Source organism: Procambarus clarkii, chromosome 58, assembly GCF_040958095.1.
Source record: "Procambarus clarkii isolate CNS0578487 chromosome 58, FALCON_Pclarkii_2.0, whole genome shotgun sequence".
Classification (NCBI taxonomy): domain Eukaryota; kingdom Metazoa; phylum Arthropoda; class Malacostraca; order Decapoda; family Cambaridae; genus Procambarus; species Procambarus clarkii.
This window is the reverse complement of record NC_091207.1, coordinates 9760058-9774298: the sequence shown is the minus strand read 5'-3', so window position 1 is coordinate 9774298 and position 14241 is coordinate 9760058. Positions and strand designations below refer to the sequence as shown.

The 14241-nt window shown below is 46.6% G+C and overlaps 1 protein-coding gene across 1 annotated transcript in view; it reads right to left on the bottom strand.

Moving 5' to 3' along the window:
- The window catches only part of LOC123767978 (uncharacterized), a 268631-nt gene that overhangs the window by 77981 nt on the left and 176409 nt on the right, over positions 1 to 14241 (bottom strand). The window contains exons 14-16 of the mRNA XM_069306497.1: positions 8448 to 8558; positions 3034 to 3422; positions 2307 to 2888 (exon numbers count right to left, since the gene is read on the bottom strand). Of these exons, the coding sequence (XP_069162598.1) occupies positions 2307 to 2888; positions 3034 to 3422; positions 8448 to 8558 (1082 nt within the window). The remainder of the gene's footprint in view (positions 1 to 2306; positions 2889 to 3033; positions 3423 to 8447; positions 8559 to 14241) is intronic.

The following is a 14241-nucleotide window of genomic DNA, read 5'->3' as shown; positions in this document are numbered from 1 at the left end:
AGTGTCTGCCTATAGCTGGATAGACAGGGGGGGGGGGGTTCTGTAGTTGACAGAGACTGTCCCACCCTGTCCGGCTGACAGCTTCCCTGGCTATGCTGTCCTCTGTTCTGCTCTGCTGGCTGTTCTCCTGTCTCCTCCTCTTGAGTGTACAGTACCCTGGGTATATATTGAGGACCAACTAGCTGACTCCACCCACAAGTAGATAGCCCCAGGCACTCTACCAAGCCACACCTTAAACTGGTGGCTTGTTTGATGGAAACCCCCCCCCCCAAGATACCTGGCTACAATTATGAGCTTAGCAGAAACTAGGTCAACTTCACACGACCTGACCTTGGTCACTTGGTGCTCATTAACACTCTAGAGGTGTGACTTTCTTAATTACTAGGGGCCGCCAACCTGGCATTGTGCCATTCGGATGTTTGCAGCTTTCGCTGCCGTATTTGGTAACATGTCTTGGGCTCATTTCAGGCGCAGGGATTTGGAGGTCATATGGGTTCCTGGCCGCTCGTTGTTTTGTGAGCATGTCTGCTCCTGGGCGTTCTTGTGTTGCTTTAGGTTACAGGTTGCAGCCTGTTGTCTCGACTTCGCATTGCAGAGTTTGTGGCGGCCATCACCCAGGTCAGCCCTTTCTTTTCCTTCTCTTTGGGTATGAAGCTTCAGGGAGCTGTAGGGGCTCCCCTCAGAAAACCAGCGTTGAATGTAATGAAATGCCATTTTCAGGGTGAGCCCCGGAGGCTCCACTGGCAACCCTCCCTCCCACCGGTCGGCATTTTTTTCGTGTTTGTTGAAGCTTAGCTACTGAACTGGAGTGCTTTGCAGCCGGCGTGGCGAGGTCCGCCCCCCACCCTCCCCCTCTTGGGGAGGGGAGGGCTGCGTGGACGAGCGGCACGACAGTGGTGTGTTACGTTTACTTGTTTGCTTAGGATTGTAGGGAATTCTACCTCTCTGTTCGGTGTTTGTTGTTAGTTTCTTACCATGTGGGGTTTGTTTTGTTATGCCTACCTTTCTGGGTGCCTCACCCCGGTCGATGGCAGATAAGGAAAACCTCCAACCACAGGCGAGTTTTCCAGGGCCATTGCTCCTTGCAACCTCTCTGAAGGGGCCAGGTTCTGGCTCATGGTCCCTGGTAGGTCTGAACTCCATAGCTAATGTCCCAGTCTAATATAACATACATTAGCCCGATAAGCTCCAGGGAGCCGTAGGGGCTCACCCAGAAAATCGAGTTTCATTACATTCAACGCTGGTTTTTTGCCAGACTTCCCCGCCCTATTGCGGCCAAAATGCCACTTACGATTTTTTTTTTATTATTTTTTCCCGTGATCAGGGAACACAAATGAACACTTTTATCAGACGAAATAATTTTTTTTTTTGTGCCTGTGGGTGTTGAAAGCCAAATAGCCCAGAGCAGCTTAGGGGTTAATGCCAAAACTGTGTTGGGTTTTATAGTGCAGCTGGAAAAGTACATCAAGGCAAGTGGAGGGACCTTCACCAATCACCGGCTTCCTGTCTTTGTTGAGGCCACTAGAGTTAGTCTCTCTCAAGTAAACTCGGATATATGACAATAACTGCACCTTAAGACTTATTCAACATATTTTATCGAATCAAGTATGGTAATTACCTAGTTGAGGAAACAGTGTGGAGGCATCTTAGAGACCATGAAAATGCAAAAATCAATGGGCAAAATTATACCTTTTGAAATATTTTACTATTATAATCAGAAACAAGAAATCTACAATTTCTTATTAATAAACAATCACGCCTAACAAATATCTTTTGGCACAGGCTCACACATTGTTTACCATTTGAAGGGTCTGGAAAACTCACCCAAGATTATTTATAAACATTAGTTACACTGATATGTATTTTACAACACTTCCCAAATTTTAGTTCAATTTACCTGCTTAAAAAACATGTAAAGGTTATAGCAAAAGTAATTATCTATCTGAGGGGAAAGCTGAAGGCTGGGTTGACTTAACTCCTGGAATTGATGCTCACCATTGATAGGCCAGGGGCCAGATTCATGAAGCAGTTACACAAGTACTTACGAACGTGTACATGTTTCCTCAATCTTTGATGCCTTTGGTTATTTTTAATAAAGAGTTTACAAGCATGAAAACTTCCCAGTCAATTGTTGTTATTGTTATAAACAGTCTACTGGTGCTTCAGAGCTCATTAACTGTTTAATAATTGTAAACAAAGTCACCAAAGATTGAGAAAAGATGTTCAGGTTCGTAAGTGCATACGTAACTGCTTCGTGAATCTGGCCCCTGATTATTATAAAATATTGTATGCACAGAATAACTTACTTCAGGATCTTGAAGTGCATGTTTCACAAGTATTGCCAGCTGATTAGCAGCATCGGTGAACATCTTAGAATTAACTGATGCAGGAGAGGCAGTGAGGATTGATACATTTTTAGCAGCATCTTCGGCTTCCTGCATTGCCCTTCCTCGACACATGCAAATATCCGGTTCACTCCAGACTGCTGTGCCATTGGGCAGCAGCACACATGAACGAACTGCTCCTAATAGATGGCACTGCCTCACTGAGGATGGAGTTGTGGTCTCGGGCTCCTGGTTATTGCTCCCATTCACATTTTCATCTCCAATTTGTGTTTGTTGTTCCAATGGTAGTTCTTCAATGCTTGTTTGCTTTGGAACTCTGAGTCTTCTTATACCAGATCCTCTGTATTGTATTTGTCTTCTTTCTGATCCATCTTGAACATTTGACTGGGGCTCCTGCTCTCCTTCAGCCTGTCGTTCTGTGACTCTTTTAGTTTGGTCAGCTCTCTCAGAATCTCCTCTTGGTTGCAATCTTCTCAGCTGTTTTGGATGTGATCCACGTAGGTTTGCTGCTACTGCACGTCTGCGTGCCGATTCGTTATTAACCTTTTTTGAAAGAGAGTTTATTGGTTAATCTGCAATATTCCATAACAATGCGAATTTTTCTAGTTCAATGAATATAAACAGCAGTATTTGTACTAAGTGTAACATGATATTTTAGCATTTTTCATAAATGGTAAAATACACTTACCTGTGACAAGACCGTGATAGGATTGAACGTTTGGGAACTTTCATTAAATTCTAAATTGCGAATTTGTCTGTTAATATGAAAATTCCTGTCATCCCATGCAGCACGAGTTGTAAATTCTGGTGATGGGGGAAGTGAGGTAGAATGTACAACTGATCCATTCTCATATTCAAGAGACTTATTGTTTATATTAATGCTTGTAGTTAAATAATCATCAGTAATGGCAGACGTACTTGAAGCCCCAACAAGTGAAGAGATCTTTGAGCTAATATTTTCACTGGCAGAAGTTCGATTTCCAAAGGGACAGGTTACAGTGACTGATTCTCCATGTCGAGTTGCAGGCCACTGAAACTCTCCAGTTTCGTGGGTGGTGTTCTGGGCAGGGCAGGACTCTGGTCAGGAAGAGAGATAGACATACAGAGCTCAGACAGAGAAAATTGTTATGTTCTGGGTCATTGTGTTGTGGAAGGAGTAAACAATGATAGTCAGAGATGCAGTGACAATGGGAGGAGCAAACAGTGGAAGAAGCAAATAATGGGAGAAGCAAACAATGGAAGACGCAAATAATGGGAGGAGCAAACTCAACAACCTAATGCAGGAAAACATCCAGGAAAGAAAATTCAGCATTATTAAAGAAAAGCCCTACTTAAAAAAATAGATGAGTAAATTATTCAGAGAAAATTACTGTATTTGCCAGTGTAAAAGACACACCTTTGGATAGGATGCACCTGTATTTTACAAGGATATTTAGTGGAAAAACTATTTTAGTATGGTTCCTCATATATTTATTGAAAGATATGTTAAAGTGGATTTTCTACTCCAACTCTTACCTCCTCTAAGATCAGCTGTGTAGTTGTTTATATTTTGGGCAAGAGAATTGCTATAAAAGATGTGAAACTTGTATTTCTAGATGTGATGTTTTGTGTTGCCGCATCAGGACACCAGGGCGCACCATGACAGCGCTCTGGTTTTGTTTTTTATTCACTCATTGTAAATGGCTGACAGACGGATGAAAATTTAACAGCCTTTTAACATTTCTAGGAGCATTTTTCACTTAAATAATGAATAAATGCTTCTTAACCACTTAACTGCGCCAACTGAGAAAACTCAGTTGAGAAAACTTTTTTTTTTTTTTTTTTTTTTTTTGAGATATATACAAGAGGTGTTACATTCTTGTACAGCCACTAGTACGCGTAGCGTTTCGGGCAAGTCCTTAATCCTATGGTCCCTGGAATACGATCCCCTGCCGCGAAGAATCGTTTTTTCATCCAAGTACACATTTTACTGTTGCGTTAAACAGAGGCTACAGTTAAGGAATTGCGCCCAGTAAATCCTCCCCGGCCAGGATACAAACCCATGACATAGCGCTCGCGGAACGCCAGGTGAGTGTCTTACCACTACACCACGGAGACTGTTTTGATTTTTTAGTACCAATTCTAAATGTGTACGAGGTTGGTTGTGTACGAAATGGACTCTTAGGACCTCCAGTGAGAGGCAGCCATCTTGGAAAAAATTCCCAGAATGCCCTAGGGCTGCTGGCTGGGTTAGTACTGAATGAGCAACCATGGGTGGCGCACGCGCCTCTGGCTCCCAAACACCTGTCCGACGCGCTCTGTCGGTGAAATTCAAACCTTAATGTTTGAAGAACATAAGGGTCATAATATTGGTGAAGTGAGGCGCAATAAGGACCTAACACAAAGGTTGGATGCAAGTGATACAGCACCTATGAGGACGATACAGCGAGCGTATCCAGTTGTAGCTTTGAGCGTCACCCTTGCAATCCTATGCATACAATTTATTTAGATGATACATAGATGATTCGTTTTCTGCATTTAGTGATGATGCATCTGATACAAATAGCATAGATGAACAGTGTTAGCAGCTTCCATGGTGGTGTTTTCCATAGATATTTTCAAGAATACCTGAATCTCTTTCTGACTGACGGACACTCTTGAGGTAAGCTGAATCTCTTCCTGACTGATGGACACTCTTTGAGGTAAGCTGAATCTCTTCCTGTGTGGGACCATACAAAGCGATCTTTTCAAGACTACCTTACAAATTGATCTTTTCCTACAACTTATGAGTACTAAAGCCAAGGGTGTATGTGAGTGCATTATTTGCAAGCACACAGAATGAAGAAACAGGAAGCAAAAATTGATCTGTACCTGGTGCACTGAGAGCGAAGTCGTGCTGTGTACCATGGGCTACTTCGTTGATTATTACTTGCTTCCAAAGTACTGAGTAATTACCTAAGTGTAGTTACAGGATGAGAGCTACGCTCGTGGTGTCCCGTCTTCCCAGCACTCTTTGTCATATAACGCTTTGAAACTACTGACGGTCTTGGCCTCCACCACCTTCTCCCCTAACTTGTTCCAACCGTCTACCACTCTGTTTGCGAAAGTGAATTTTCTTATATTTCTTCGGCATCTGTGTTTAGCTAGTTTAAATCTATGACCTCTTGTTGACCAGACCACACACTAGAAGTTGAAGGGACGACGACGTTTTGGTCCGTCCTGGACTATTCTCAAGTCGATTGTGACCTCTATCACCTCTTGTTCTTAAAGTTCCAGGTCTCAGGAAATCTTCCCTATCGGTTTTATCAATTCCTGTTACTATTTTGTATGTAGTGATCATATCACCTCTTTTTCTTCTGTCTTCTAGTTTTGACATATTTAATGCCTCTAACCTCTCCTCGTAGCTCTTGCCCTTCAGTTCTGGGAGCCACTTAGTAGCATGTCTTTGCACCTTTTCCAGTTTGTTGATGTGCTTCTTAAGATATGGGCACCACACAACTGCTGCATATTCTAGCTTTGGCCTAACAAAAGTAGTGAACAATTTCTTTAGTATATAGCCATCCATGTATTTAAAAGCAATTCTGAAGTTAGAAAGTGTGGTATAGGCTCCTCACGCAATATTCTTTATGTGGTCCTCAGGTGATAGTTTTCTATCTAGAACCACCCCTAGATCTCTTTCTTTATCAGAATTCTTTAAAGATTTCTCACATAATATATAGGTTGTGTGGGGTCTATGTTCTATTCCACATTCCATAACATGGCATTTATTAACATTAAATTCCATTTGCCAAGTGGTGCTCCATATACTTATTTTGTCCAGGTCATCTTGAAGGGCATGACAATCATCTAAGTTTCTTATCCTTCCTATTATCTTAGCATCATCAGCAAACAAGTTCATATAATTCTGTATACCAACTGGTAGATCATTTATGTAGACAATAAACATCACTGGTGCAAGAACTGAACCCTGTGGTACTCCACTTGTGACATTTCTCCAGTTCGATACATTGCTTCTGATTACTGCCCTCATTTTTCTATCAGTCAGAAAATTTTTCATCCATGTTAGAAGCTTATCTGTCACCCCTCCAATATTTTCCAGTTTCCAGAACAACCTCTTATGTGGAACTCTGTCGAAAGCCTTTTTTAGGTACAGATAGATGCAGTCAACCCAACCATCTCTTTCCTGTAATATCTCTGTGGCTCGATCATAGAAACTGAGTAAATTCGATACACAGGATCTTCCAGATTGAAAACCATACTGTCTGTCTGATATTATATCATTTCTCTCCAGGTGTTCTACCCATTTAGTTTTTATTAGTTTTTCCAATACTTTCACTATTACACTTGTCAATGATACAGGTCTATAATTGAGGGGGTCTTCCTTGCTGCCACTTTTGTAGATTGGAACTATGTTAGCCTTTTTCCACACATATGCTACGATTCCTGTACACAGGGATGCCTGAAAGATCAGGTGAAGTGGAATGCTTTAGCATGTGATGGTCTTGCATTTTTCTATATACCTGTATATATAAAGCATTTGCTAGTCATCTGACTACTTGTGAAGTTTGTGTAAATCTCTTTGCAAGACCTCCATACCATTGTCACTTCCTACTTTAACATAAATCTTAGTGTCATCTGAAAATTTGATGATGAGGTTTGTAATATTCTCAGCTATGCCATTGATGTATATGACAAAAAGAGTTGCCCCCCAAAATAGAACCTTGCAGTACCCCACTCATCATACAAATTGTCACATTCATTACGAGTTAAGACGATCTTTTGCTTTAACCATTGTTTTATTCATTCTAGTATAACATATATTATTAACCCTTATTCAACCCTGCTAAATGACACACTGCAGGAGTGGGTGAGTAGGTGTGGTGCAGGAAGGATTTGGTGGATGGGTGCTAGGCAGGCAGGAGCCGATGGGTGGGTGTTGGGCTGTCGAGAGTGGGTGGGTATTATTTTGAACTAATGTTTGATATTATTTTTATTTTTAATTTTTATTAATGCATTGTTTTATTATATTAATGATTTGTTTTAATGTAATTTATGTTATCAGCATTGGTTGCCAAATACTTCTTGTCTGATAAAAATCTCAGTAACCCAAAGTACCATTCGGGTTAAAAGGATTAAAAAGAGTAAAAACAAGAGTGAAATCTTGTAGATTACATGGATTTCTGGGTTACTGGACTGTGGATTACTGAATGTCTACTGTAGTTTGAAATATTTCTGGTGATCATTGAGAGAGATTTTTCTCAGTGATTGCAGATTATTTTCATGGGATTCCAAGTTACTCCAGGCCTGTCATTATAGAAGTGACCTGGGAGGGTCTAGTGCTAAGGCTTAGGGAAGCTACTGTTAGGTCTTGCTCAGAAATTACATATTTTTTACCATAAACATGTCAACTCATGGTGGTAACCAGACCAAAAGTGAAGTGCTGGGATTAAACTCCAGTGCTGGTCCAGACACCAGCGGCAAACGGGTATATAAGACAGTGAACTGCCTAGGCCAGATCAGTGAACTGCCTAGGCCAGATCAGTGAACTGCCTAGGCCAGATCAGTGAATTGCCTAGGCCAGATCAGTGAACTGCCTAGGCCAGATCAGTGAACTGCCTAGGCCAGATCAGTGAACTGCCTAGGCCAGATCAGTGAACTGCCTAGGCCAGATCAGTGAACTGCCTAGGCCAGATCAGTGAACTGCCTAGGCACAGCTCAACAAGGAGTCCCTTCTCACACACACCCCAGTGCAGTTGCCACTAAAACTACAACCATGAACTTGGCCTTCAGCCTGACCATCTGACTTATAGTTTCCTGACTCCATCTCATGATTATACCAGCACTGTAAACCTATCCTAAATATATACTGTAGACTATTATTGTGTGTGTAGTGTCCATCTATCAGAGTACCTTGGGAAAGAGTTCAGACCTGTGTGTGTGCAGTCAAATCATCTACAATACAGATGAAAAATTATACATGACAAAATCATTGGAAATCCTGTCCATGGATAGCTAACAAATGACATCCACAAAGATTATAACAGTAAAAACTGGATGCTGTACTTGAGATATACTTAATCAAGATTGAGATCTAAGAATGATTCCATGAATTCGGTATCTTACCTGGAATTTCACATTTTTCGCCACTGTATCCATGGTCACAGTCACAATAGAAAGATGCCATCCCATCGTTACATGTGGCACCATTGAAGCATGGAGAAGAGGCACACTCGTCTGTAAGGGTGGCTCGTTACCAACAAAGCAAAATTGTCAAGAAAGAGCAGGCAGCTGAACCAGAAGGAAGACAATTAAGTGCAGCAAGGTTTGCCAGTAAAAATTGTTAATGTAAAGAATGATATTTTAGCCAAAATATAGAGCATTGATCTAAAGTTATATTAATACAAAATACTACCGAAGAACTATAGTAATAAGTAAAAAACCCAGTGTTGAATGTAATGAAATGCCATTTTTTGGGTGAGGCCCAGAGGCTCCCTGGAGCTATATCGGGCTGATGTGTATATATTAGACTGTGGCAACAGTCAGTCGAAGGAGTTCTAGGCAGAGCCAGAACCTGGCCCCCTCAAGAGAGGCATAAGGAGCAATGGCCTAAAGACACCCCCGTGTAATTGGAAGCAGTTTTTGTCTGCCATCTACCAGGTCAGGCACCCAGAAAGGTAGGAATTTCAAAACAAACTACAGCTGATCAAATAATTTGCAAACCGAAAGCTGAAGTAGCAACAGAACTCTCCAATCAAAACCAAGGAAACAAATATGATGTCACCAAAAATGTCGCGCATCCGTCTGCGCATTCCCCCTCTCCCTGGGAGGGGGGGACAGAGGGGCGTCCCAGACCTCCACACCGCCAACTCTCCTCAGTTCAGAGGCTGAATATCAAGAATGCAAAAAAAAAAGCCGACCAGAGGGAGGGAGGCAGGGAGGGATGCTGGGGAGACTCCGGGTCTCACCCAGAAAATGGCGTTTCATTACATTCAACGCTGGTTTTCTGTGGAGAGCCCCTTCAGCTCCCCGGTGCTACCTAACCAAAGATAAAGAAAAAGAGGGACTTACCCGGGAGGCGGTCGTTACTCGCTTCTCAACTCGAAGTCGAGACAACTGGCTGCAACCTGTGACCCAAGGCAACACAAGCCCGAGAAGGGCAGGAACATTAACAAGATACCGTGCGGCTAGGACCCTGTTTGACCTCCAAAAGCTCCATGCCCGAATGTCAGCCCAGGACATATTCCCAAAAACAGCAACCAAAGCTGCGAACTTGCGAACGTCATGGGCATGGGGATAGACCGCAGGCTGGATGAACCGAATAATCCTGCGGACAACCTGGGAGAACTGCGCCCTGGAACAGGAAAGAAGGGAAACTGGGTCCACCCAAAGTGCGTCTCCTGCCACGGAGGCTGTGGCGCGCAGATAACGGTGAAGAGTCGCAACCGGACATAAAACATGATGAACCCCTGGCCGAACCAACCAAGCATCAACAACCCAAGGACCCCTTTGGAAAGCAGCAGACTCATCCTTTGCCAGAAAAGAAGGAGAATGCTGCAAACAAACGAAACGACCACCAGGACTGAAAGAGCAAAAACCCCTATGCCGGAGGAGAGCATGAAGCTCCCTGACCCGACCCCCAGAGGCCAATGCCAACAAGAAAAGGGCCTTAAAAAAACAGTCCTGAGCCAAGAGGGCCACCACAAACCAAGGTGAAGAGAGAAAAGAGAGCACCCGGTCCAACGACCAGGATGGCTCAGGCGGCTCATGAGCAGGCTGGAGGTGAAACAACGCCCGAGAAAGCTTGCAGAACAGAGCAGAAGTGACATCCATCCCGAATGCAACCTGCAGCGGCTCCGCCAGTACTACACGATACAAGGCGACAGTATTTGGCATAAGATGACGGTCCTGAAACAACCAAGAGAGAAAGGACAAAACAACCCAATCAGAAATCGAAGACAACCTACGAAGAGATAAAAAAGGCCGAAAGGACCGCCAGGAAATTTCATACTGCTGTCTAGACGAAACTTGCAGGTGGGACACCATCAACAAAGCCACCTGATCACCATACAAGTGGTGATACACCCGTTCAAAAAGACCAGAAACGAAGGGTGGAGAAGAAGATCGAACCAACCACGTACCGGATTAGACCGATCTTCTGAAAGAGGTGAAGCCGTGGAAGACCCTCGGGTTTGGACATCGAGCAAGAAGCGCCTGAAACCAGGGCTGGGCCAGCCACCAAGGAGCCAACAAGACTACTCTCGCCTGGTAAGTCTCCAACTGGGCCAGGATCAGGAGCAACAACCAGACCGGTGGGAAGAAGTACAGGTAATGCCACCTCGACCAGTCCAGCCGAAAGGCATCGACCCCGACGGCCTCGCAGTTTGGGAAGGGTGACACATACACTGGAAGATGCCTGGACCACGCCGATGCGAAGAGGTCCACCTCTGGGCGCCCGTATGTCCAGCAGAGCCAACTGAACGAGTTGGCATCGACCGTCCATTCCGTGGATAGGGGAATGAACCGAGATAGGCCATCCGCCAGGATGTTTGACACCCCCTGAACATGAACCGCCAGGAGAGCCAAACCCCGGGAGCTCAGCAGACGAGTCACCCAAAGCGACCAGCCCCAAAGAACCAAGGACCACATCGAACTTCCCCATGGTTCAGGCAATGAACCAACGGGGAGCAGTCCGAATGGAGCCGGATTATCTGAAGCAAATCCTTTGAAGTGAATGCCACACAGCTGCAAACTCCCGCGCCGTGCTGTGAGCTCGACAGAAGGCCGGACCTCATCACCACTGGCCGGCCAGGTGAGCACTTGTCACAAAACCCCAGACAAGAGACAAGGCACCCGTGAACACATCAAGCGGAGGGTTCAGGGAGGCGCCAAGGCGCAGAACCCCAAAAGACCCACAGAGGAAGCCGGCGACGCAGCAGCCGAAGCAAAGGCTCCCAGGATCCGAACCCAGCGATCGTGAGAGCGGTGGAAGAGACGACCCCGAAGAAACCAGAGCATCCGCTGAAGCCAGATCCAACCCGATGGGTAGACCAGCATGGCAAAGTTCAGGGTCCCGCACAGCTGCTCAAACAACCGACGTGTGACCTGGGTGCCCTCCAAAAACAGCCGTAGGTGGGACCGCAGCCGCAACAGCATCGCAGGAGGGAGAGACAAGGAAGCGGTTCGAGAGTCTCACACAAGACCTAGCCAAGTCCGAACCTGAAAGGGAACCAAATGGGACTTCCTCCAGTTCGCCAAGAACCCGAACCCGGCGAGCTGGGAAAGAACCAAATCCCTAGCGAGCAGACACGCGGATTGGCTGGGAGCCCACACCAGCCAGTCGCCGTGGTAAGCCAGAACCCGAACTCCTAACAAATGCAAATGGGTCACCACGACCCGGGTAAGGCGTGTGAACACTCGAGGTACCAGATTCAAGCTGAATGGAAGGCAACGAAAGCGGTAAGCTTCACGCCCCACGACAAAACCGAGCCAGTCCCTGAACCCCGGATGAATCGGGACGTGCTAATATGCGTCCCAGAGGTCCAGAGACACCATTCATGCACCCAGTGCCAAAAGCAGCCGGACCCGAGACAGAGTGGTCATCTGAAAGGAGGGGCAAAAGACCCAGGGATTCTGATGAGACAAGGCCAGTATGAATCACAGATCTGCACAGTCCCGTTTCGGAACTGAAAACAGGCAGGAAACCCACCTGAGGGATGTTGTCGTTTCAACCACATCCAAGCAAACCCACTCCCGGATGACCTGACAGACCACAGGAGAAGAGGCCTGCCCTGCCAGCCCCATTCCCCCTGAAGGAGGAGGAGCGACCCAAAGCCACTGCAGGCCGGAGGAAACGACCCGAAAAGCCCACGAATCGTGGGACTAGGCAAGAGTAAATAGCGCGAGCCTCTTCCCTATTGGCCCATCAACAAGGCAAAGGGCCGACAATCCCTATGAGAGCCTGACCGATGCTCAGAGCGATCACTGTGCTGACCACATGCCGACGACTCCAGAGGAGGTGCCGGCCCCGAATCTGGCATTATTGGCTTATGACAACTGAAGGTATCCCAAGACCTGGCACAACCCCTTTTGGGCAGGACCACCATGGCCTCCCCAGAGAACCAACAAGTCCAACATAGGCCGGCAACTAGACAAAGCAGCTTGCAGAAAATGCACCGCCACAGACTCTGCAAACAGCAATGGACAAAAAGGGAACGAAAATCTAAGAGCCAGGGCTCAAGCCGATTCCAAAGAGTGGACGAGCACCTCCTGTCGACACGCGAGGCGAGAGGCAAAGAACAGTGACACCGCCTCCCTCAGAATCGCCGCAAACAACTTCAACAAGGTAGCCGACGCCCGAGTTGCCGAAGCAAACACACCAAACATCGGCCCAGATCCCAGTTCCTGCACATCCTCGCCGAGCCAGTCAGAAGACAGCTCCAGCAGAGAAAAGAAACGCAAGACCAAAGCCAAATGCCCACGGGCGCGCAAATCCTCGGCCACCAGGGATGCCAAAAGGGAGGAAACCTGCGCATGAAGCTGTATCTGACTGACATCACGAGGAAGTATGGGGGCGAACAAGCACGCATTGAGGTGCTCAAATTCGCCCCCTAGGTAAACCTGAACAACTGTAGTCACTTTCCGCTATTCAAGCGCACAGATCCGACAGAACGAATACCACGCCCCAATGAAAAGAAACGGCAGTCCACCAACCAGGAAGACTCTGGCACCTCGTAACGCATCCAGAAAGAAAACGAGGGGCCAAACTCGAAAGAAGAAGGATCCATTACCGAGGCATAATCCAGGCCGGGTCTCGCAAGAAGTAAGCCGTAAGGATTTCCCGCACCACCTTTGATGTGATGCGGGAAGCTGAAAATCTCTGGAAGGAGGGAACCGAGTAACCCAATCGAACCTGGAATCGAATCTGGGGAGGAGTCGCACTCATATCAAACTCGTACAGGGAGGGCGGATCGGAAAACCCCTCCCCCTGTAACAAGCCCCGCGCCGAGGGTAGCAACACTCAAGCGGTGTCAAATGGGGCCCAAGCACCCCAAGTCAACTCCTCCCCAACCCCGGGAACCTCCACGTCAGGACCCGGGGCCGAGCTGTCCTCCAAACCCTCTGCCTCTGGAGAAAAGGCAGAGTCCGTCGGAAAAGCAGGGATGAAGGGGGTCTGCTTGCACGGCCCAAGGGCCTCGCAGAAGGAACAGGCATGAATGCCTCCGCCATCAATCCGGAAGGGGCATTCCCTGAAGCCGCCCGAGACTCACCATCAGGCAAACCCTGCCCGACTCCGAAACCCTCAGACGTTTGGGAGCCGGGAGCAGGGGAAGAGCAGGATGAACCGCAGCAGGGGAAGGACTATGGGGTGCAGATGAAACCAAAGTCAAGGCGACTAACACCCCCAAGTCTGGGTACCTATAACCAAACCGGGACAGCTGCGGGGGCATCCAGAAAGGCAACCAACCTTGCACGTTGCAGCAACCTAAACCTTGCATGCAACGCCAAAGCTGCTTGCACCCAAATATCAATCTCATTGTACTGGGTGAATTGGAGTACAAACAAGGAACTCCTCTCGCAAGACTCCGAGTCAAAGCTGTCATTGACCCAACAAGCAGCATGGCGGAGGTAAAGATGGTGAGTGTCACCCCTGAGTGAGGTGTCACCCCTGAGTGAGGTGTCACCACTGAGCCCCAATGGGGGTTTCCAGGGCCCTTAGCCTGACTGCTAAGGGAAACCCAGGTACTGTTACCTGGGTACTGTTAACATAGTTAACTTACTGTACTGTTAGTACTGTTAAAGTTAAGTACTGTTAACCAGTTATCCCAGAGCTACCAAGCAAACAAACTACAAGCTGAACCTCTGCGACGTGTGCAAGCACGGGGGACCTAGTGGAGGGCCACCAAAATCCTACAAGTGG